Source organism: Rhinolophus hipposideros (assembly GCF_964194185.1).
Source record: "Rhinolophus hipposideros genome assembly, chromosome: 24".
Taxonomy (NCBI): Eukaryota; Metazoa; Chordata; class Mammalia; order Chiroptera; family Rhinolophidae; genus Rhinolophus; species Rhinolophus hipposideros.
In genome coordinates this window covers 24,967,415-24,990,671 of record NC_138070.1, presented here as the reverse complement: position 1 = coordinate 24,990,671, position 23,257 = coordinate 24,967,415, and the positions used below count along the sequence as shown (strand labels likewise).

General features: G+C 38.9%; 1 protein-coding gene across 1 annotated transcript in view; it reads right to left on the bottom strand.

Annotated features, from left to right (window-relative positions):
• STT3A (STT3 oligosaccharyltransferase complex catalytic subunit A) overlaps positions 1-23,257 on the bottom strand; it is a 27,014-nt gene extending 3,757 nt beyond the window's left edge. The window contains exons 1-16 of the mRNA XM_081037176.1: positions 23,227-23,257; positions 20,579-20,697; positions 19,781-19,841; positions 16,988-17,109; positions 16,450-16,595; positions 15,221-15,311; positions 14,019-14,125; positions 13,108-13,272; positions 11,697-11,877; positions 10,724-10,879; positions 9,702-9,793; positions 8,876-9,031; positions 8,438-8,626; positions 7,407-7,523; positions 7,183-7,285; positions 97-158 (exon numbers count right to left, since the gene is read on the bottom strand). Of these exons, the coding sequence (XP_080893302.1) occupies positions 97-158; positions 7,183-7,285; positions 7,407-7,523; positions 8,438-8,626; positions 8,876-9,031; positions 9,702-9,793; positions 10,724-10,879; positions 11,697-11,877; positions 13,108-13,272; positions 14,019-14,125; positions 15,221-15,311; positions 16,450-16,595; positions 16,988-17,109; positions 19,781-19,841; positions 20,579-20,666 (1,836 nt within the window). The 5' untranslated portion in view covers positions 20,667-20,697; positions 23,227-23,257. The remainder of the gene's footprint in view (positions 1-96; positions 159-7,182; positions 7,286-7,406; positions 7,524-8,437; positions 8,627-8,875; positions 9,032-9,701; positions 9,794-10,723; positions 10,880-11,696; positions 11,878-13,107; positions 13,273-14,018; positions 14,126-15,220; positions 15,312-16,449; positions 16,596-16,987; positions 17,110-19,780; positions 19,842-20,578; positions 20,698-23,226) is intronic.

Genomic DNA, 23,257 nt, shown 5'->3' with positions numbered 1-23,257 from the left:
ACAAAAGGGCTGCTACAGTAGTATCAGTAAGAGCATGTAAAGCTTTTAATTTAGGATTTGTCACATAGGAGGCATTCAATAAATCACGTTATTAACCTCATGTAGTATCTGCAGTCTCACTCCACCTTTCCAATTGGTAAAACAGGCACAGAGCTTGCCTAAATCACACAGCAAGAAACACAACCAAAGACAAAACTCCAGAGCATCAATGCAACTATCTTAGAGAACTGATCCTGTAGCTCCCTGGTGGGTATGTCTGAAGCAAAAACCTGACAAGCTTTAAGATGGAAGAGTGCACAGCAAAACAATCAACAAAATGAAAAGGCAACCTACAGAATGAAAGAAAATGTTGGCAGACCATATATCAAATAAGGGCTTAATATACAAAATTATATATAAAGAACTTAACAGCAAAAAAACCCAAATAATCCAATTTAAAAATCGGCAAAGAACCTGAATAGACATTTTCCCAAAGATATTCAAATGGCGAACAGGTACATGAAAAGGTGCTCACAACATCACTAATCATTAAGGAAATACAAATCAAAACCACAATGATATATCACCTCACACCTGTTAGAACGGCTATCATCAAAAAGATGAGATAACAAATGCTGGCGAGGATGTGGAGAAAAGGGAACTCGTGCAGTTCTGCTGGGGGGAATGTAAATTGGTGCAGCCACTATGGAAAACAGTATAGAAGTTTCTCAAAGAATTAAAAATAGAACTACCATATGATTCACCAATCCCATTTCTGGGTATATAACAGAAGGAAATGAAATCATTATCCCAAAGAGATATTTGTACCCTATGTTCATTGCAGCATTATTTACAACAGCCAAGATATGGAAACAACCTAAGTTCCCATCAAAGGATGAATGGATAAAGAAAATGGTGAGTGTGTATGTGTGTGTGTGCGTGCGTGCGTGCGTGCGTGCGTAAGTAAGTAAGTAATTGGAATACTACTGTGTTTCCCTGAAAATAAGACCTAGCAGGACAATCAGCTCTAATGCGTCTTTTGGAGCAAAAATTAATATAAGATCAGGTCTTATTTTACTATAAGTAAAATACATAGTAAAATATATAACATTATATAAGAACGGGTCTTATATTATATAAGACTGGGTCTTATATTAATTTTTGCTCCAAAAAACACCTTAGAGCTGACTGTCCAGGTAGGGCTTATTTTCGGGGAAACACGGTATTCAGTCATAAAAAAAAAAATTCTGCCATTTGTGACAACGTGGATGAAACTTGAGGGCATTATACTGAGTGAAGTAAGTCAGAGAACGACAAATACTGTATGATCTCACTTATATGTGGAATATAAGAAAACCAAACTTATACAAACTTATTAGATTTGTGGTTGCCACAGGCTAGGGATGGTGGTGGGAGAATTGGGTGAAGGTGGATAAAAGGTACAAACTTCCAGTTATAACATAAATAAGTCCTGGAGATGTAATGGACAGCACGATCACTACAGTTAATGAGACTGTATTGTATAATTGAAAGTTGCTAAGAGTAGATTTTAAAAGTTCTCATCACAAGAAAAAAAGATTTGTAACTACATGAAGGGGTAGGTGTTAACTAAACTTATTATGGTAATCATGTAGCAATATACACATATATCAAATCATTATGTTGTACAGCTTAAACTTATACAATGTTGTATGTCAAAAACTGGAGGAAAAAGGAAATACATAAATGAATGGGCATGGCTAAAGTCTTAATAGACCTCTGGTCTACTGCATCATCTGTCAATGATATGTACCCTATCTTAAAATTTTCACATAATATCAGAAAACATTTTAAATCTCTAATTTGTTTTCTATTAAAAATTTCAAAAATTAAAAACATAATGGAAGAGTGAAAAGCAACAGGAAGTGTATGAAGGACAGCCCATTGCTAAAAATTATTATTCCCAAAAAAGTAAAAGTATTGTATCAAACTCTCATAAAAAATTCTGGACTATGATCAGATCTAAATATTTTATTTTAGATCTGCATAAGCATTTAGTAGAAAATGAGTAACTAGAAATGAACAACTTGCAAAAGGGCAAAACCTTGACCATAACACTACATCCTAAAGTTTAACTTAACATGTAAGAAACATGAGATATGACCATGAAGTAATGAAACTTTTTAAAAATGCAATAGAATTTTTATACCTGAATGCACATTAATCCCTTTAGAAAATACCATTTATGGAACTTGTACCACTTAGCATAAAAATGCTCACATTTTGGAATTTCTCATTTGGAATTGTCTGTAGAGCTCAAGTCATGTCTCTGTGTGTTTTTTTTTTTAAACCATTTTATTGAAGTATGACTGATATACAAAGAGCTGTACATATTTCACATGCACAACTTGATGAGATGTGGTGTCTTTTTCTAAATAGACTCAGGAGAGACAAGAACAATGACTGAAAATTAGTTGGGGCATGGGGGGAGAAGGGAACAGTGACTGTTTTCTGGTACATATTTGTATTTGTGTCTGTGTTTGTGAAAGAGGGACAGGAGGTAGGAAAAAGGAAGGGGAAAGGAGGAAGGTGGAGGGAGAGAAGCTATTTTAAATTGTTAAAATATTCACAGAAGGCACCAGCTAGAATATCACCATGATTAAATAATAACTATAATAACTGCTAGACTTGGGGTTTACTCCTTTTCATTGTACAATACCTCTCAAATTTTTCAGAATTCCAATAAAGCCTAACTAATAATTTAAGCTTGATAAATAAATTCAATGTGAGAAATAATAGTGTCTTCTTTCATGATTTTTACATGCATGCTTTCATGATTTGGATAATGAGAGTTTAATGGCTATGTTGTCTGGGTTTTTCTTTAAGTCTAGCTTTTATACACAGATCAGAGTAATTAGCAAATCATCATTCTTTCAACAATTCAGAAGCATAGCACAATGTCCAAAGAAGGCTTTGCTCTGTTGACGCTTTCTTTGTGAATGAGTCTTTCTTTATGTAAATTTAACCTAAAATATTACTCTCACAATTATGACCTAGTTAAATCTCTGATTTTCACATTTTTATAGTAATACATGACCAATGTATTATGAAGGAGCAGCTTCTTCATTTCCATTCAAATATTAATATTACCACTATACATATCTGCAAATGAAAAAGATTTGTAATGCCAAGGGTAGGCAAATTGGCACTACCACTGGGAATCTCTTTGCCAGTATCCCATTGGTGCTGAACAAATGTGTTTGCTCTAAACTCTCAATTCCACTCTTGGGTATTTATTTAATGGAAGACATGCACAGAAACATTCAAAACAGCATTATTCATGATAGCCCCAAACCGAACAGAGCACAAAAATCCATCAACACTAAAATGCACACATTGTGCTATATTCACATAATGGAATACCATGCAGGAATGAAAATTAAGAAATTTGAACTACCCACAACGTGAATGAATCCTGCACACATGAAATTGACCAAAAATGAGAGTACATATTATAAAGTCCAAAAATAGACAAAACTTCCAAGGCATATAAATGTCAAAACTTATCAAATTATAGATTTTAAATATGTACAGTGCACAGTATGTTAATTGTGCTCCAGTAAATCTGTTTAAAAAACAAATGGCACTAGAAGCTGCAACAGTGGTCACCCTTGGGATATGGGGATAGATACTGCAAGCAATATGGGGAGGAATTCTAGGATACTATTGTTTTGTTTCCTGATCTGATTGCTGGTTACATGGATATGTTCCCTTTGTGAAAATTCATCAAGCTATGCAAGATGTGATCAAACAATATGGTGAATGTTTCAATTTAAAAATGTATTACCGTAAAAGACACATTGCCATTAATCCCCCTCAAAATACTCCCCCTCCTTCGAACACACTTATCCCATTGTTCCTGCCACTTTCTGAAGCAGTTCTGGAAGTCCTCTTTCGTGAGTGTCTTTAGTAGCACTGTCATGGCTGCCTCCATGTCCTGAATCATTTTGACTTTGAGGAAGAGCCAGAAGTCTCATGTTGCCAGATCAGTGAATAGGTGGATGAGGACACGCCGTAATGTTTTTATTGGACAGAAATTGCCATACCAGAAGCAATGTGTAACACGAAGCGTTGTCATGATGGAGGATGATTTACAGCACTTTAAAACACACCTTCTCTCAACCACAGCTCACACATGACTGATTGCAGTGAAGAAATTAAAACTGTCACACTGTTAAATGTTTGAAGCGCCGCCTCCCATATTGAAGATCCCTGCCTTTCCGCTGGATGGCAGTCAGCAGCAGCATTCACCGTATCACACCGTGACCACAATGGAAAGGTTCCGTGTTACACATTGCTTCTGGTACAGCAATTTCTGTCAAATAAAAACATTACGGTGTGGGCCGGCCCAGTGGCTCAGGCAGTTGGAGCTCCTAATGCCGAAGGCTGCTGGTTAGAGTCCCACAGCGGCCAGTGGGCTCTCAACCACAAGGTTGCAGGCTCCGCCCCCTGCAACTACGATTGAACAGGGCACCTTGAGCTGAGCTGCCGCTGAGCTCCCCGATGATGGCTCAGTTGGTTGGAGCACAGGCTCTCAACCACAAGGTTGCTGGTTTGACTCCTAGACTCCTGCAAGGGATGTACAGCGCCCTCCACAACTAAGATTGAAAGAACAACAACCTGACTTGGAAACAGTCCTGGAAGTACACACTGTTCCCCAATAAAGTCCTGGTCCCCTTCCCCAATAAAATCTTTACCAAAAAAAAAAAAAAAATTACAGTATGGCCTCATCCACCTTATCTACCAGATCTGGCACCATGCGACTTCTGGCTCTTCCCCAAAGTCAAAATGATTCAAGACATGGAGGCAGCCACGATAGTGCAACTAAAGACACTCACAAAAGAGGACTTCCAGAACTGCTTCAGGAAGTGGCAAGAACAATGGGATAAGTGTGTTTAAAGCGAGAGGGAGTATTCTGAGGGGGATTAATGGCAATGTGTTTTTTACTGTAATTTTTTTCTTTTTTTTTTTGGTTGTGGAGAGCCCACTGGCCCATGTGGGAATTGAACCGGCAGCCTTCGGAGTTAGGAGCATGGAGCTCTAACCGGCTGCACCACCGGGCCGGCCCTTTTACTGTAATTTTTTAAAATTAAACATTCACCATATTGTTTGATCTCATCTTGTACACATTTAATACCTGCATTTTTAAAATGTTAAACTTTAACACAAAGTTAACTTTAAAAATCTGTATAACCAGGACCTCTTGACCTTAACACTATTTCTTTTCATGCTAAGTTACTTTGTCAAGTCTCACTCTTACTGTCATACAAAAATTATAATATGTTCCAAATAATGATGCTCATTTCTATGCCAGCATTAAACATATACTTCTATTCACCTTAGCAGGCAATACCATGTTTCCCTGAAAATAAGACCTAGCCGGACAATCAGCTCTAATGCGTCTTTTGGAGCAAACATTAATATAAGACCGGGTCTTATATTAAAATAAGGCCGGCTCTTATTTTAATTTTTGCTCCAAAAGATGCATTAGAGCTGATTGTCCGGCTAGGTCTTATTTTAGGGGAAACACAATAAAAGGCTGACTAACTGAAAGTGGTTACTTAACAATCATTAGTGCTAAAGATTTCAAGTAACTATCCCCTTCTATTACATATATGGGTACATTCATATATACAAAAATATACACATAGAAATATACATACACAAATACTTTTAGTATTTGGATATATTATTATTAAAATGAAAACCTATAAATAATTATACACAACTGTATAATACTGGTGCAACTGTTTGTGAAAATTAAAGTCTGTGGACACACATCCCTACTATCATCATTCTTCTGCTTGCACAAGACACACATAGAAACCAGTCTTATTACTTTATACTTATACTTCACATGTACTATCTGGATGGATTTGTTAAGTCTGCCTATCAGAAGCCAGAGATAATCTAAAATTTTAATAACTTTTAGATACAGCCAAATATTTGAAGAAAATTAAGACAGAAATATTAGGTAATTACTAACTGTAGGAAAACAAGTTATTCTATTAATAGATAAGAATGTAACTATGGTTTACTGGTAGAATCAGAAGTGAATATTTACATATTCATGATTTTGAAAATACTTTACCTGGATTTAACCTAAAACTGAAAATTAGTTCGACTGAGAAGCACCAAGAGGGAAAGTTGGTGGGGTGCAGGGTGGATACAAACAACTAAATTCCTTACGTACTATAAGAAGAAATATATCTAAAATGATCAATCAATGAATAGCAAAACATATAGTATTATTTAGAAATATGAATGTAAGTACTACAAGAAACAACTGAAGAAATAATTGTCTCTGGGAACTGATGTTATTAAGGGGATTTAGGTTCAGGGACAGGGGACTACCACTCTATTACAAACCTTCAGAAGTGTTTAAGATTTTAAATTACAAACAGGTATTGCTTTAACTTTTTAAACACTTTTTTTAAGGTATAGAACACTATTTGGATCATTCTTCTAAAAATATGGTTTTGCTAATAATCATAAGGAACATAGTAACATATGCTTCATATATACATAGAATATATATAAATGTGTATGTATATACATGTGTATACATACATACACACACACACATACATAAGTATATATAGAGGGTGCCAAAAAAATGTATACACATTTTAAGAAAGAAAAAAATTTTATTAAAATTGTAATACTCAATATATACTGAAAACAAAAGATGAATACAAATCACATTTGACTTTTGCAATTACAAGAGGTGCTCAAAGCAGTTACCATCAGTGTAATTTTAATATAGGTACACATTTTTTTGGAATGGCACCCTCTATATATATTATATGTAAATATAAAACATTTTAAGTTGGCAGATAATTCTATGGTTTAAACCCACTAAAAACCCCTATTCCTAAGGTCATTTTCAGAAGCGTTGTATTGTTTACTGGTTGTGGAACTACTCCTAGGTCTTTAGACAGTATAGCACAGCATGTGTACGGACATGAGAAATATTTATATTTACTTCCTACTTAAACCCCCCCAAAAAAAAAATCAAAATAACCAACCCTCAAGTTGCAAATACTTAGGAACTTCCCCAACTAAGAAAATGTTAACATCAGTAAAAGGACAGAAAAATGGGAGTGTCATCTAGTTTTCTTATAATCCATGCCCTAATGCTAGAAATAGAATCAAATGTATTACCATCAGAGGAATATCCAGTAAGGCCTCCAAAAATGACCAGCACATAGCTAACATCAAGCTCCCTCATGATCTCATAGGCTTTTTCTTCTGTGGATGCCATTGCCTAGAAAAATACAGGCACATTTCTCAGAGCAAAATTCCAGGTCAGATGATCTCTCCCTCATGGAGAAATATTTCTCACTAGACCCCATGCGCCAAACACTCAAATGATCCCTTCACCTTACCTGCCCTACTCGAGAAATATGGGTATTATTCCATGTGTTATTGTCCACTAAAATTGTCCGATTCGCCATAGCTGTGATCTGGTATCCATAATCCCACCATGACATGACCTTTGCATCCTGAAAGAAGCGTGGAAAATGGAAATAACAAGCTTATCACTGCCTCCAAAAATCAAATACAAAAGGAGTAGAGTAGAAGGGCATCTGATAGGAAATGAGGCATGGCTAATTAATCCATTTCTTCCAAAATAATGAATGCCTAACCAGAAAATAAATCTTTGCAACTGGTCCTACATTTACACACAATCATGAAATCTCAGTCCAAATTATACAATCCAACATCCCAATACTTTTATCATAGATAACCTTATACAAACAAGGATACTGGGGTGGGAAGTGTAGGGGATTATTCAACATTTCCAAATAAATAGCCTGATGTCATCAGATAACTTGTATTAAATAAATGACCTTTATCAATACTACAAAAATGAGTTATTATAAAGATGGGGAGAAAACACAAATCATAGAATATGATAGGACAAGATTAAGAAATTCTTCAAGTTTTGACTCCTTAAGAATCTCAGAGTGCTATTTTCAATTGCTATTGCAAAAGAAATCACTTCAGATTCTCAAAAGGTATAAATCAAAATATTAAAAATGGTTATCATTAGATGATTACTTTATGGAAACTTTATATCTTTTTTCTCACTTCTATATGCTGATTTTTCTATAATGAATATGTATTATTTATCTGTAACTTTTTTTTTTTTTTTGATAGTTGGGATGGTCGACATCATGATAAAACCACCATGCTGACAATACCAGCATAGTATGTAATTTCCAGTAAGGGTCATTATAGAAGAAATCCTGAATTGAATGGAGGTGAACTTTAATGCTCGTTCAACACTAGAGTTCTATAATTCTAATTTCTCCAAGCTTTCCACTCATCTAAAAGCTATGATTCGCTATAATATCAAATGTCTCTCCTTCCCTTCCCCCCCACCCCCATAATCCCACACCTCCCAAATCTTCACCTCTGGGGTATTGTGACGAAGCCAATAGTATGCTTCTCGAAAGTCATCAAAAATGATCCTACTGCCATCCCCACCACGAGCAGACAGCACAATGGAGGGAGAAGAGTAGGCCTCACTGGTCACCCAGGTTGAATGAAAGGTGTAGGTGATGAGAAAGAACGCCATGACCAATATCATTCCACTTGCCACCTAAATAAGGAAGAATTGTGTTATAAAACCAAATCAAATTTACATAACACAGAAGAGCTTCATACAGTCAATAATATAAATGAGATGAATCAAAATAAGTCAGGAGCTATCTGAGTCAATTCTGACTACTTATAAAAGCACTATATTCCCTTACTCAAAAATTCACACACACACACACACACACACACACGCGCGCGCACATGTGCACACAGTTTTCCAAGTCTGTTCTTAGTGTTGTTTAATTCTCACTTCATTCTTAATAGGGTAGGTAGAGTCCTGCTGCTTCTTGCTCTTCTTGTCTGGACGACTTATGTCTAGATTCTTCATGTAAGTGGACAGCACCTGGGAGACTCCAATGCCAGAAAGAATGCACATAACAGGTGCCAACACTAGCATTAGACGCACCTGAAAGATAGGAAACAGGATCACAGTCTAATCAATGTTTTACAAATTGCAGATTTCAACCAATGAGTAGATCATGACATCAATTTAGGGGTTTTTCAATGAATTAGAACAAAATAGAAGCGAAAACAATTGACACATCTACAGTCTAAGTGTATTATTTCTTAAACTTTGTTTTTCAGTTGTATATATGTACATATGTGCGTGTCCTGAGGAATAATATGATATAAAATGTATTTCTTAACCGTAGTTTGGGATCAAAACAATACGAGAAATACTGCCTTGCTATAATATACAAAATCTGTTTTAACAACCTAGCACTTGATAATCCTCCTAGGCCTTTAAGAGAAAAACATCATCTCCCTTTTTAAGACACCCAGAAAGAGAGGGGAAAGACTCTGCCCAGGGCCACTTTCTCTAACAAGTAGAAAAGTGCCTCTAACATGAGGTTATGAATCCAAGCAAGTTGGGCCCCACTGTTAGAATGTGTGAGTGCCTAACACTTTCCTGTGAAGGATCAACAACAGTGAGCAGCTTTACAACTCAGCCCTCGAATGCTCAGAGGGAAGCATCTGCACAACCATTAGTACTTTCTGAATTTTGCTATCCAGGAAATTAAACAGCACCAGAGTTAGGGCTGGAAAGGTTTGCTAGGACTGAGGGCATTCCTCACCATTACAGCTGAAAAGTACATGCTGGTCACACCGTACATGATGATGAAAATCCGGGCATCAGACAGGTTGCTAAAGCAGTAATAGAGACCAACTACAAAAGTAAAAAGCAAGCAGCTGAGAAAACAATCATAGATATGTGCAAAGATGTTTACTACAGCACTCTTTAAAACAGCAAAATATCAGAAACCACCTAAATGTCCAACATTAAGGAGGTAAATTATAATATATTTATAAAATAGAATGTAATATAATACATCAATTAAAATATTGCTGCAGAGATTATGGACCATTTGCCTTCTCCTTTACACATTTCTGTACTTTAGAAAGCTAACAAATGATATATCTTAAATATCATTTCTCTAAAATAATACTAAACAGTAGTTATCAGGATTCTTTATGAAGTAAAAAAAAAAAAAAAATCGGGAAAAAACTATCACCTCACTTTAATTCAATAAATGACTGGATGAATATACATCAAAATGTTTATAGTAGCAACAGATGTGTGGTGAGAACGCCTGAAATTACTTTTTTCACTTGTCTATATTTTTTACAATAGACAATTTACTTTCGTAATAAGAAAAAGAAGTAAAAGCTATTTAAAAAAAAAAAGAAAGCAAGCAAGCCCCCTAACAATGGTAAATTTCAAAACATATCTGAATTAGCCGGAGGATAAGTTAGATGAAGAGGCTTTACAATCAGCCATATCTATTCTCAATATTGCCAAGATCAATGGGGAGGAGTCAGGGATGGGCGAGGTCCACAAGTATTAAAAAAAAAAATACAAATTAGAGTTTAACTTATAAATGAAAACTGTGAGGCTCTAAACTTGCCAGTGTTTGCAACTGTTCAATGCTGACGTCTACTCTGCTTCAAATATTAGAAAAAAGGGCTTAGCCATCCTCTGTACTACACAGGGAAAACAGGAAAAAAATAAAAACACAAGGATGAGGGTATTTTACTTATTTAGAAATAAATAGTGATTCTTACAAAGAAGGCCTTTCAGAACACAAGGCAGACAGACCTGGAAACATGAAGACAAGAAGCTGTAGGTCAAAATAGTATGAAGACCAGGTGGTAGGCTGGTGCTCAGACACAGAAGCGATGATGGGGATGTTGTTCTTCGCATAAGAAGGATCCAGCAGGGAGTAGAAACGCCCCGTCCAGGGAGATATTTTTCCTGGCATCAAAGAAGTGACAGATATTTCACAATCACTTCTGAAACAAAGTAACATCTGATCCTAACTACTCACAACTTTCCATTTTAATAAGATTCTGAGACAGAGAAGGACTAGGTTTTTGTTTAGATGCACCAATACTTTGAGAATTTCACTCCTTCCTTTCTTTCAAACTTGAAGGTACTTCTGTCAGCATACCCAGCAGAATAAAGTCAGGCTGTATGAAGCCAGCAGTATAGTCAGAAGAGAGGCACAAGTGCATCCTTAAGGCCAAATCTGGTCAAATCAAGGAAAACTCTATAAATTACGTCAACTAAGTCCTCCAGTGCTGCTCTGAATTAGACAATACACAGAGACTAGGCAAAATCAAATCAGCCTCTGTGAAGTGGACATGAGGAAAATGTGGCATGCCAACCAAACTAAACAGCTGTGATTTAGTGCACAGAGGATTAGACGAGGCCATGTTGTAGGATATGGCAAGCAACGTTGGGATTTCTCCCACCCTACTAATAGGGAAAAAAGTGAAAAAAAGAAGAGAAAGATTAGCAAAGTATAGTCCTTTCACCAAGGGTGATTCTTCTGAGATTAAGAACTGCTCTAATAAGACATTCTTTGCTGTGTTGAATCCAAACACTGGGCTGACAAGTGAAATTAATGTTGAAAATAAAAAGAGAAATATTTTATGTGTTTAAAATAAAAAGAGAAATAGGAGGAAAAGAATGAATCTTTCTGTGGTCAGGAAATAATCCATATTTTTGGAGTTGATTCTATGTCTATATCCATTTACATTTCATACAAAAAGCCAGGAGCCTTCCCTACCTGTCAGCATGAGGAGAGCTCCCACGGTGAGAAGGACAAAGCCTACCAGAGAGATGACACTTCGGAAAAGAACTTCAAATTGCTGTGGGTTCAACTTGCTGCGCAGATAATCCACAAAAGCATGGATCTGGCAGAGACCAAAGACTCCAAAGGCTGCCATGTGCTCAGATGAAAGGACGGGCTGTAGATGAAAGCATATGTATGAGAACAATGTTAGGAAAAAAGTGGATCCAGCCTAGATCTGAATTATGCTGACCTAGGTTCAGACCAAAGGAGCAAATGATTTCTGAAGCCACCAAGGAATTACAACCCATCTAGGGGAGGGTCTAATTCACCTTGCACATTTTCCAAAAATACTTATTTGGAGTCCCCCAAAGCATATCATACTGTATCATTATCAAATCTCTGGCCTTTCCTGAGGTTCTTTCTTTAGCCTGGATTGCAATTTTCTCATTTTCCCAAAACTTGCATTCACTGAAATTCTCATAATTCAAGGCCCAATGCAAATACCATTCTCCCCTTCTCTGCCAAACTGAAATCCATCACTCCCCTCTATGCTCCCTGCACTTTAGAATTCTTCCATCCCTTAAAACTCTTGGCTTAGATCAGTTGTTCTCAAACTCTAGTTTGAGGGGATCATAATCACGGGGGTGGGGAGAAGATTGGGTGCTAAGCCCCACCCCCAGAGTTTCAGATTCGGTAGGTCTGTGGTGAGGCCCCAGCGTGTGCATTTCTAACAAGTGCCCAGATACTGCTGACGCTGCTGGTCCAGGAATGCATTTCCAGAATCACATAGTACAGACTATAAACTGCCGCCTGTACTTCTTTCCCCCCAGCAAACCTAACTTCCGTAAGGACCAGGATCATATTGTTACTTTTTATACTGCCCAGTGATTAGCGAATTACATATAGTAAGTGATCAAGAAAGACTTGATCTGAATAAGGGTTTCCACTTTAATAAGAAGCTGACAGGAGAAGCCAAACACACCGTATTATTCTGATTTAATAGTTGTCTTTTAACTCTGTAGGGTAATGTGGCTAAAAGGTTTGCTCTCCATCAAAAACTTCGGGGGTCATTTCTCTTAAATGAGGTAATTATCATTAAAGGGGACTGGAAATAAAAACTTTGATCACTCACATCAGCTCAGCTCAACCAAAATATCTCTTCTCCCACAAACCTAAGCCAAATTAAGAGTCATTAAATTCAAACTTCATGGAGCAAATATTAACATATTCCTGGAAGAAGATTTGAATGACTAGTGATTCTGTTGTTTCAGTTAACAGAAGCAGTCCAAGGTTAGAGCTGTGAACAAATCTTACTCTTCTCACCAAATCCAAGATAAATCAATCTAGTTGGAGCTGCTTAGCAAAAGGGAAAGAAGCTAAAAGCCCCTCTCAGTCGAAGGCTCACCTGGAAACCGACAAAGGAGATCTGCATGGAAAGAATGGTGCCCAGGCAGTAAACAGTACAGAAGGCCACATAGATCCGGTGGGAGAAGCGTCCCGTGAGCATCAGCACCAGTACGTGAAGAGGGATCAAGTTGATCAAGAACACGTAACCTCCCCATGACGAGACCTATGACAAGATAACAAAGAACACTTTCACTGAGAACTCCACCTCACACCACCACCATTATACCGGAGGATATTTATTATAATACCTCGGAGCTTTTTAAAGAACATCTCTTTATAGTAACTAATAAACTTTGTGCCAAATGGTTTAAAGAGTTTAAATAAATGATTTCTTTAAATACGAAAATCAAGTTTACACCCACTGCTGTCTCTCAATCCCCTGGTTCCCTATGGCTCCTGCCATGAAGATCACAAACAAGAGGCACCCAACCTTCAAGGTTAATCTAGATTATAGACCAACAATCTATTGTAGCAATCTATAATAAGGTCATATGGAGGATTTAGGGATACATGTGAAACATGAGCAAGTGGAAGCAGTTAAGGGAAGAAGTCTAAGTGTATATATAAGATTGAACAACAACGACAACAAAATGCATACACACACACACACACATAGGAAAAGGAAAAATTTAAAGGGAATATATCAGAAACGAGTTGGCCAACCAATATGTACCAACAGGAAATACAGTATCTGGAGACTTTAAAAATTAAGACATTTCTATTTTCCTATTATACAATGGATATCCATGCCTGCCTTGGATTAGGCTTTGTATGGATACAAGAGACAATAGAGACGGCAAGTCTCCAGTCTATGGCCTGAAAGTCTAAGAGCTACTTCTACTTTTTATCAGTTGAACTCAGTAGATATTCAGATAGAGAGACTCCTGGAAGAAAGGAGTGAAAAGTTACCATGTAGAAATAAGCCAGGGCACACTTGGCTGCCCAATAGATGGAACCAGTCTTTACTGCTTTGATCCACATGTAGTAGGTGAGTAGCATGCAAAAGATGGCAATTCCTGCAGAAAGAACCAAGGAAAAGTCAATAAAGGGACATGCTGGTACAATATTTAACAACACTGTCCTAGAACAGACTGCCTGGATTCATATCTCAGATCTACTACCCATTAATGGTATAATTATTTTACCTCTTTTTGTCTCAGTTTCTTGTAATGAATCCAGAATAGTATCTACTTCCTAAGTGTTGTGAAGACAAATTACTGCATGTAAGCATTTAGAACAGTACCTCACATACAGCAAGCACTCAGTGAGTGTGGGCCATTATAATTACTATTCTTCCTAGGCACTCAATTCCCTGCTACTGTAGTCTTAAAGATGTCCCATACCATTCTGCCTCAACATCTTACCACAAACTGGTCCTTATGCCCTGACTGCCCCTTTCTTTAATATCAGCCTGTTGGAAGTCCCAACTTCAGGGTCCAGTTGAACCGTAACTACTTCCAAAAAGCCTACCCTAATCCCCAAATCTGAATTTATGTCTCCTTTCACTACATTCCCAAAGTACTTTGTTCATACTTCTCTTACGGCACACAATACTACCTGCCTGTTATTCGTTATTTTTAGAGGTCTTATTGTATTTATCTTCCTTAATAGATTACAGGCCAACACAATTTTATTCATCATCTATCTCTACAATCCCTTAATTATGAGCCAAAATAATCTCATTATCTATCTTTATAATATATAACACTGTGTTTTCCCAGTAATACTCAATAAATACAGGTTGAATTGAAAAATAAGTCAGTAGAAATCACTATGGTTTTAAGAACACCCATTTCTCTTATCTAGGAAAACAAGGCAAATGAGTGTTAAAACAAGAGTACCACGCAACACTAAAAATTCCCTCTACCTTTATGAGTCCAGAGATGAGTCAAAGGCCTCATATAAGGAAAATTACCAGCTACTTTTCTACAGGGGATGACAGAGTGAGGATATGAACTTATCTGAGGTCCCTCCTTGCCCATTTCTAATCTTGCCCAGATACCATTTTTGTTATTGCTAAACAACAGATTTGAACCCAGATTCTACTGAACTTCATGAAGTTCCACTGGAAAACGAAGTGGACAGACCCTCTTCAGCGTTTGAAGTCTTACCTTCATTATCATAGGAGCCAGCCACTGATCGAGAGATGTATCCGGGAACGACAGCGATCATGGCAGCAGCAAGCAGTCCAGCCCCTGCGTCCTGTACAGAAAGAGGGGTAACAGGAAGTTCAGACCAACACACCTATGAGAGACGAGAGGATCCACTAGTCCATTCTGTTTAAAATAGGCCCAGAGAATAGTCCAACACTTTCAAAAGTAGATGTGATGCTAGAAATACTAGAAATGGTCACAGCACAAGAAAGCTAAAAACTTTACACCAATCCCCCACGATGATACGCTAAGGACACACAAATAATGTAAGTTGTCAGACATCAGACACTGTCCCAGAATGGGCTGTTTGGCTGGAGTATCCCCAGGCTTAGGAGGCCCTATCCCTCACAATATCTGCACACCACAGGAACACCAGTCATACCACCAAAAGCAATGCAAGTACAAGCAAAGGAAGACAATTATTATTTGAGCTAAGAAGTCTACAAAGATACGTGATAATCTATCTGGACTAAAGATGCCAGGAGCTTAGATAATAAAGTTGGAATATCGCCAGGCAATCTGTGAGCTCAGGAGAGAAGAAAACAAAATATAATCCACACCCCCAAAGAGTAAGGACTTGTCTGCTGATAATCAAATTTGAAACAAGGGCAGCAAGGAGAAGGATGAAAAGGTTTCCAAACTAAACTCAAGTTTCCCAAACCCTCCTACTAGTTTATCACCTCTTAGGTATCTCCCTGACACCATAGCCCCAAACTAAGAATAGCCTCCAAGGAGGCAGGGTCAGCAATGCAGAAACCTAGAAGAAGAGAGTCAGTATTATGGAGTCTACTGCAAAAGCCAAGTGGTTTAAGAATTTTCAAATAAATTCTTTAAACATCAACAAGTGATGGCTAAGTGACCATTTTCAATAGGAAGAACTAATCACTTTGGGGGAATAATTGGGAATAACCAATTATTTCCCATAATTTTTCCTCTCCGTTAGATTGTGAGGACTTCAAAATCTAAACCTCACATTTTGCATTATGTAGCTATTTACATTTGACCTTCAAATGTTCTCTTAAAAGGACAAACAGGTGTTAATGACAAGAATCCACATATTCTAGAGAGAGGCTGGAGTGAGCCCAATAATTCGGCCCAGCAAAAACTTAGTCCCCCAACCTTTGGCATCTACTAGAGTGGTTCAGCAACATTCGTTCCCAAGCCTCCTGTCACCCCAGATCCTTCACCTTGAGCTCTTTGGTAAGGTGGTACGTGACGATGGTGGTGAAGGAAGAGAAGAGAGGGGCCAGGAACACACAGACATTCCGAATGTCGATGGTGATGTGGAAAAAATGGAGTACATGGTAGATTGCAGCAGAGGTAATCATTAAGCCTGTAACAGGAAGAAGAAACTCCATTAGGTTATCCTAAGATAAGGAACTTAAAGGAAAGAGAAAAGAAAAATCCAAGTACCAATTGGATCCAAAAAATCCAAGAATGACAACACAGGTCTTGACAAAAAAACAGAAATATTAACACTGCCAATGCAGTAGGCCTATACATTCCTCTCCTAAGGTTTCAATCATAAGTCCATAATTTATGAAAAACCGCCTATCCCCACTCTCCCATACATGTTCTCCTGTCTATGTAAGATCAATTTTTAGGAATCTGTAATCAGAATGAAATTATAAGCGTCTCAAAATGAAGATATTAGAAATAAATTGTTCCATTAATATACAAATACCTTATTTCTGTTAAAAAAAAGAAAAATCCTCTTTCCCTCACCTGGGTAAATTGTTCCTCCAATGATTCGGCCCAAAGGGTACCAGGCCCGGTCATCAAACCAGTTATGGAATTTATAAAATCCCTCCTCAGCCAGGAACCGGGTCGTCCGATAATTAAAGTACCTATAGAAAGAAAGAAAAGATTGTATCTCCTCCTCTTCATACTCAAATATTTGCACAAATTTGCAGTGAATTTTACTCCTCAGGTTACAACACTGAGGAACTTGGTACCAAAAATTATGCCAAGCATGAAAATCATTTTCCATTACCATTAAGTCTCATTTCTAGCTCCATGCTTGTCTCAGCTAAAGCACTGCTCCTCTCATAAGGAAATGTAACTGGAGCCTAACGCTGTCACAAAGGCCTAAAGCAGGATACTTCACCAGGCTGGCATGCAGTAGGCATTACCACCACTCAGAGAATTGCAGCACCCCAAAGACAGGACAGCTGAGATGTGGGCACCAAGAAATTTGGCTCTTTTCAAGTGACCGGAACATGCAAAAGAACACTTCCATACCCCAAACAAGGACAGATGGGTAAACTCAAGTGATGAGTACTGCTAAAGATCCTGGTTTAACACCACACGTAGGATGAACATTTTTTTAACCCACTCGGTAACACAAGCTTCTTCATGAGTGTTTAAATCTTAATGAGTGTTTAAACTTCTAACAAGGTCTACTCATGTTGGTATTTAAAATAGTTCTGAATGTCACCTCATAGTAGCATAAAACTGTAAATTACATAAAAAGTATCTGATATAAAATGCTAGCGTTATTCACGGAAAGACAAGTTCTTTAGGTCCAAGTTATGTAACCCCTTCTCTTCAGCTTCTCACTTAAAAGAAAATTTTTAAACACACACAAAAATACAAATAAAAATATAAATATAAAAAAATTTGTTAAACACAAAAATAAATACAAATTAAAACATAAATGAACAAATAAAAGGAACTATTTATTACTAAAGATAGTCATGATTAACTATCTTTCCTGCCCACACCTCTAACCCTATTTCCTCCTTGGTCAGTCAAATTTTAAGAGCTACAGTAGAAGGAGCGGATGGCAAAAATCTCTATCCTTCCATTTGTTGCTAATGAATGTTATTTTGGTAACTGTGAAAAAGAGACAGAAGGGATGAGGGTAACAGGCAATCAACATGTGTCAGAACTGTGTCCTTTACCTAACAGTAGGAGAGGCGGAGTGAGATGGAAGAAGTCTAAGTTAGTGCGAATAGGTCTGGGGTAGGGTCACACTTGGGCCTTGGGCCTCAGTTTCCTGCTCTGCAAAAGAAGTGTCAAATCACATGATCCTTACAGTCGCTTCCATGGGGAGTATCTGCTCTGTTGTCATAGAGAACTGTATGACTACAGAGCAGATACTCTTGCTTTCCCTGACCATCTTATCTCAGTGTTTGCTCAGCTAGAGGATCTGAGAAAAAGCCTTAACAGATTGGTGATTAAGAAACAAAAGGATGGGGCCGGCCTGGTGACTCAGGTGGCCGTGCTCCTAACTCCAAGTTCGATTCCCACATGGGACCGTGAGCTGCGCCCTCTACAGCTAAGATTGTGAACAACGGCTCTCCCTAGAGCTGGGCTGCCATGAGCAGCCGGTGGCCAGCGTGAGTGGCCGGCAGCCACCGTGAGCTGCTGTGAGCTGCCGTCCCACTACTGGCGACCGATTGCCTCGACCACGGGGGAGCCTCAGCCGCCTGGAGAGCAAAGCTCATAATACCAGCAAGGGTCAGGGAGATGTGTCCTACACAAGTAGACTGAGAAACAAGGGCTTGAACTGGAGTGGGGAGAGGGAGACAGAAGGGGGAAAAAAAGAAACAAAAGAATGGTAAGTTTCCGCATTCATGAGAAAAAATATAAATTTATTTGGGGGATCCCAAAGAAAATATTTGTATGCCTTCAAAGTGCTTTCAAATATCTATACAAAACAAAATGACAAATTTGCAAATACATGCAGGTAGTAAATTTTTGAATCAATGCTCCATAAGTTGAATACGCTATTTTTAAGGCATCAATGATATTTCAAGAACCTATGATTCTGGCTCTCCAAATTTTTAATTAAGCCTTAACTTTAGGCAATATAACACAGTGACTCCAATGTCTAGAGACAGACAAACCTAGAGTCAAATCTTGACTCCTCCACTTACTAAATGTGTAACCTTAAATAGCCTCTCCCAGCCTCAGTCTCGTTTATAAAAAAGGAAATAAAATCTCACAGGGTTGTAGTTAGGACTTAGCGACAATCTGTAAAAGAGTGCTTGGAACAAAGTCGATGCTCAGTAAATGTGTTTTACCTATATCTTTTTTATATAAAATAAAATCAAACTCATAGCTTTAAATTTTCTCAATGTCTTCGAACTTAACTGACTTACCATATAAATTGTTAAACAGAAGAAAAAGTCATGGATCTCAACTTCATGATTTGTGATTTCCTTTTGCGGAAATCACACCAGGCCCCTTTCCCTCAATCTGCATCACTAACTGCTGACCAAGCTGAGAAGTCGGATTGCTCGTAGCCTAGCCAGACCTTAAGTGATAGGCAGGCACACCAGCAACGCCTCTCACAGTTTTTAAAAGTTTAAAAGATTCACTTGGTTAATTCCAACAAAACTGTTTCAAAAGAAGACAATTATCTTCTTTGGAAAACTTGAGGGTTTCCCCCCAATTAAACACACTGAAAGTACATCCCCACCACTAAGAACTAACTGGAATGTGAATGTGAAACCCATGAACCTGAAACCCAGGCTTCCCAAAGAAAATACCAGACCAAGCAAAGGTACTCACGGATCAAACTCATGGATGACACTTTCAAATCTCAGGACAGCAAAGAGACGAGTGGAGAATGCTGTAAGTACCAGAAAATCAATATTTTAATGTTAATGTACCATGAAAATAATAGTATATAGTAGTATTATAGAGGTATTAGTATTATCCAGCACAAAAATCACAGGAAATATAAAATGATCCCTGAATAAAGAATTTATCCATCCTTCCACATAGAAGAAAGAAGTTCACTTTCCCTGACAAGGGCAGGACACTTTAACTACTTATTAGCAATGCCTATAACAATACTTTCATCTATTAATACTGCACTCAACTTACATGGTCATCTTTTATATATGTTGACCTCCCCACAGCTAAGGTTAACTTTGGAGCAAACTAAGAGGTAGGGCAATCAAGACTATACTTATAACTCATGCAAAACTAAAATATCTAAAATGAAAAAACAAAAAATAGTCAAGTTCTGAAGAAACATTCAGAAATACTAAGGTAGGCAACTAAACTGAAGAAAACTGTCTTTTCGAAATTCAACATCCCCGAGTCCCCAGTATCTCCTTCAGCCCTTTGAGAAAACAGAATTAGCACAGCATGCTTCCCATTCTTCCCCAGATGATCACCAGTCCTTTTATAATCCTTGTTTATTTTACTTTTGTCTTCATAAAATTATACGGATGGAGAACAGTAAAGAGAACAAACATTACACACAATCTGCTGCAAAGAACAAGAAAGCCATTCTTGATTTTTTTCCAAGATTTTCTCCTTTCCATCCCCCAAAAAAGAGAGGTCCACATGCACACTCACATAACACAGCAGCCATTGACAGAATAAGAAGCTTCAGAAGTGTGTCCTGCTTCTCATAGGACAACCGCAAAAATCCCAGTTTAGTCATCTTGACATCAAGGGGTGGCAACAGATGACAGCTAAAATGGAAAAATCAAGACCATAGGGTATTGAACACCAATTTACCTAATTCATTTTCAAATTTTATGGTGGTAGAGAAACATAGGGAGATAAAAGCTAGAGAACATATCAGACAGGGTCAGGGCTGATACTAATACCCAAGTCTTGCCTGAATTATAATCCACTGGCAAGGAAGTAGGCACAAGTCAGGCCTATATGTCAAGATTAAAAAGGAATAATTAGACTCTATCACAGTAATTCTGTTTCCCACTCCCTAATAGCTAACAAGTACATAAGCACAACTGGCAATAGTTTGGTATAACAGGTGTAAAGAGAAAACACAGGAATAGGAAAAAGGGAACTAACTGGGGGAAGAGACATAAGAAAATAGAAAGGATTGGAAATAAAGAAAAAAATAATTACATGGATAAAGAGACCACTGAAGAAAAGGCAGGGATATATGAAAGGAATGAATATTGAGTACAGAAGTGAAAGTACTAAGTGGAGAAACAGAAGTCATGACTGGGGGCCTGCCTGAGCGGTTAGAGCTCCGTGCTCCTAACTCCGAAGGCTGCCGGTTCAATTCCCACATGGGCCAGGGGGCTCTCAACCACAAGGTTGCCGGTTCAATTCCTCGAGTCCCGCAAGGGATGGTGGGCTCCGGCCCCTGCAACTAAGATTGAACACGGCACCTTGAGCTGAGCTGCCTCTGAGCTCCCGGATAGCTGAGTTGGTTGGAGCGCATCCTCTCAACCACAAGGTTGCTGGTTTGATTCCCGCAAGGGATGGTGGGCTGCGCCCCCTGCAACTAGAAATGGCAACTGGACCTGAAGCTGAGCTGTGCCCTCCACAACTAAGACTGAAAGGACAACAACTTGAAGCTGAATGGCACCCTCCACAACTAAGATTAAAGAACAACAACTTGACTTGGGAAAAAGAGAGTCCTGGAAGTACACACTGTTCCCCAATAAAGTCCTGTTCCCCTTCCCCAATAAAATCTTAAAAAAAAAAAAAAAAAAAGAAGTCGTGGCTGAATCAGCTCAATTTATAGCTCTAAACTTCAGCTGACTGGCTATAAGCTGCCTTCTGTCCCAAATCCCAGTGGGATTGCAGGGTAAAGTAAAAGAGCACGACTGATCACGAATGCAGGTATAGTCATGCACTCAAGATGAGGGGGAGATACACATGCATAGATCACTGCACTTCCAATCAAATATATCCCACTATAACTACTGCCCAGGTCTGTATCAGCTTCTAATCCGCTGTCTCAAGGCGTCTCTGTAATTGACACTGTTGATTTAAGCCACTGATCCCAGAGACAACTCATGGAACCAGATGACAATCTGGACGGAGAGAAAAAAAAAAAATGTTTCCTACTGAAGCAAGAAAAGCTCCGGGGAAAAATTAACATATAACGATGAGGGAAGCAGTCTGTAGACCATTCGGAACGGCAATCACTTGATGAACAAGATTTCTTAGAACTCAGTTATCATAGGAAATCAGCCATGTCTGTTTAAGATAATACTGCTTGTGTGAACCCTAAGTCGGTGGAGAGTAAGTGTTAAAGAATAAAGGACATGCAACATTGTTCAAGACGGCAGAAAAACAAACAAATGAAAAAGGAACCTGCACCCCTCCTGATTTTTTCCCCAGTAGTACTAGGGGGAAAGAGGGGAAAAAAATGACCCTGGATTGGGCGGAAGGCACGAAAAATCAAACTTTCCTAGCTCAACAATGAAAAACCGAGCATCTTGTCCATAATTAACCGTCCTAGAGACGTTTTCCAATTTTTACTTTTAATCCCCAAGGAAAATCTTATCTTGCAATAGAAAATAAACGCCTAACTCCGGGAAGTCACTGACCCCGCCGCATCCCTCAGGGTTCTCTTTGTTTTCGGGAACTCCTGAAACAGAAAAACTTAACACCACGGAGGTGATGGCAGCCAAACGCCTAGAAGAGTAAGCAGCAGAAAGGAGAGCGCCAGCAGCTCTGCCTGAAAGCTGAGAACAGGCGTCGGTAATTGAAGGCAGGACCGTAAGCGAGTTTTCAGTGCGCTCTCTGGTCATTTTCGCACCGCGCTCGGGCAAGTACCGGCAAAGACGCTTCCTAACCCACTTATCCTTTCTCCCCGTCAGCTGTGCCTGCAGCCGTAGCACCGAGTGGCTCTAGCTCCTCGACGCACCTTCCCGACTCCGCTCGTCGGCGCCCTTTCTCACGTCTCCCACGCTCCCTGCCCTCCACCCCACTCCACACACTCCAGCGGAGCCCACCTCGTCTCCCGCCGTCCCTCGACTCCACACCTCTGACACCGCCACCGCGGACACCCGCCACCTCAGCATCCTAAGCGCCTCCCCCGGAACCTGTCCCAGGACCCCAGCTTCCCCGCGCCCTCGCGGCCGAAGCGCGGTCCGCATCCCAGACCTGCACGCCTTTCCACTCCGGGATGCCCCCAAACCCCGCCCCACGCCCCCTCCTCAGCGCCCTCCAGTCTGCCTCCCCTTCCCCACCTCCCGCCCTTCCCTCAGTCCCACCCACACCCCGGGCCGCACCTGCCGCTAATTCTCAAGTCCTATCCCACGG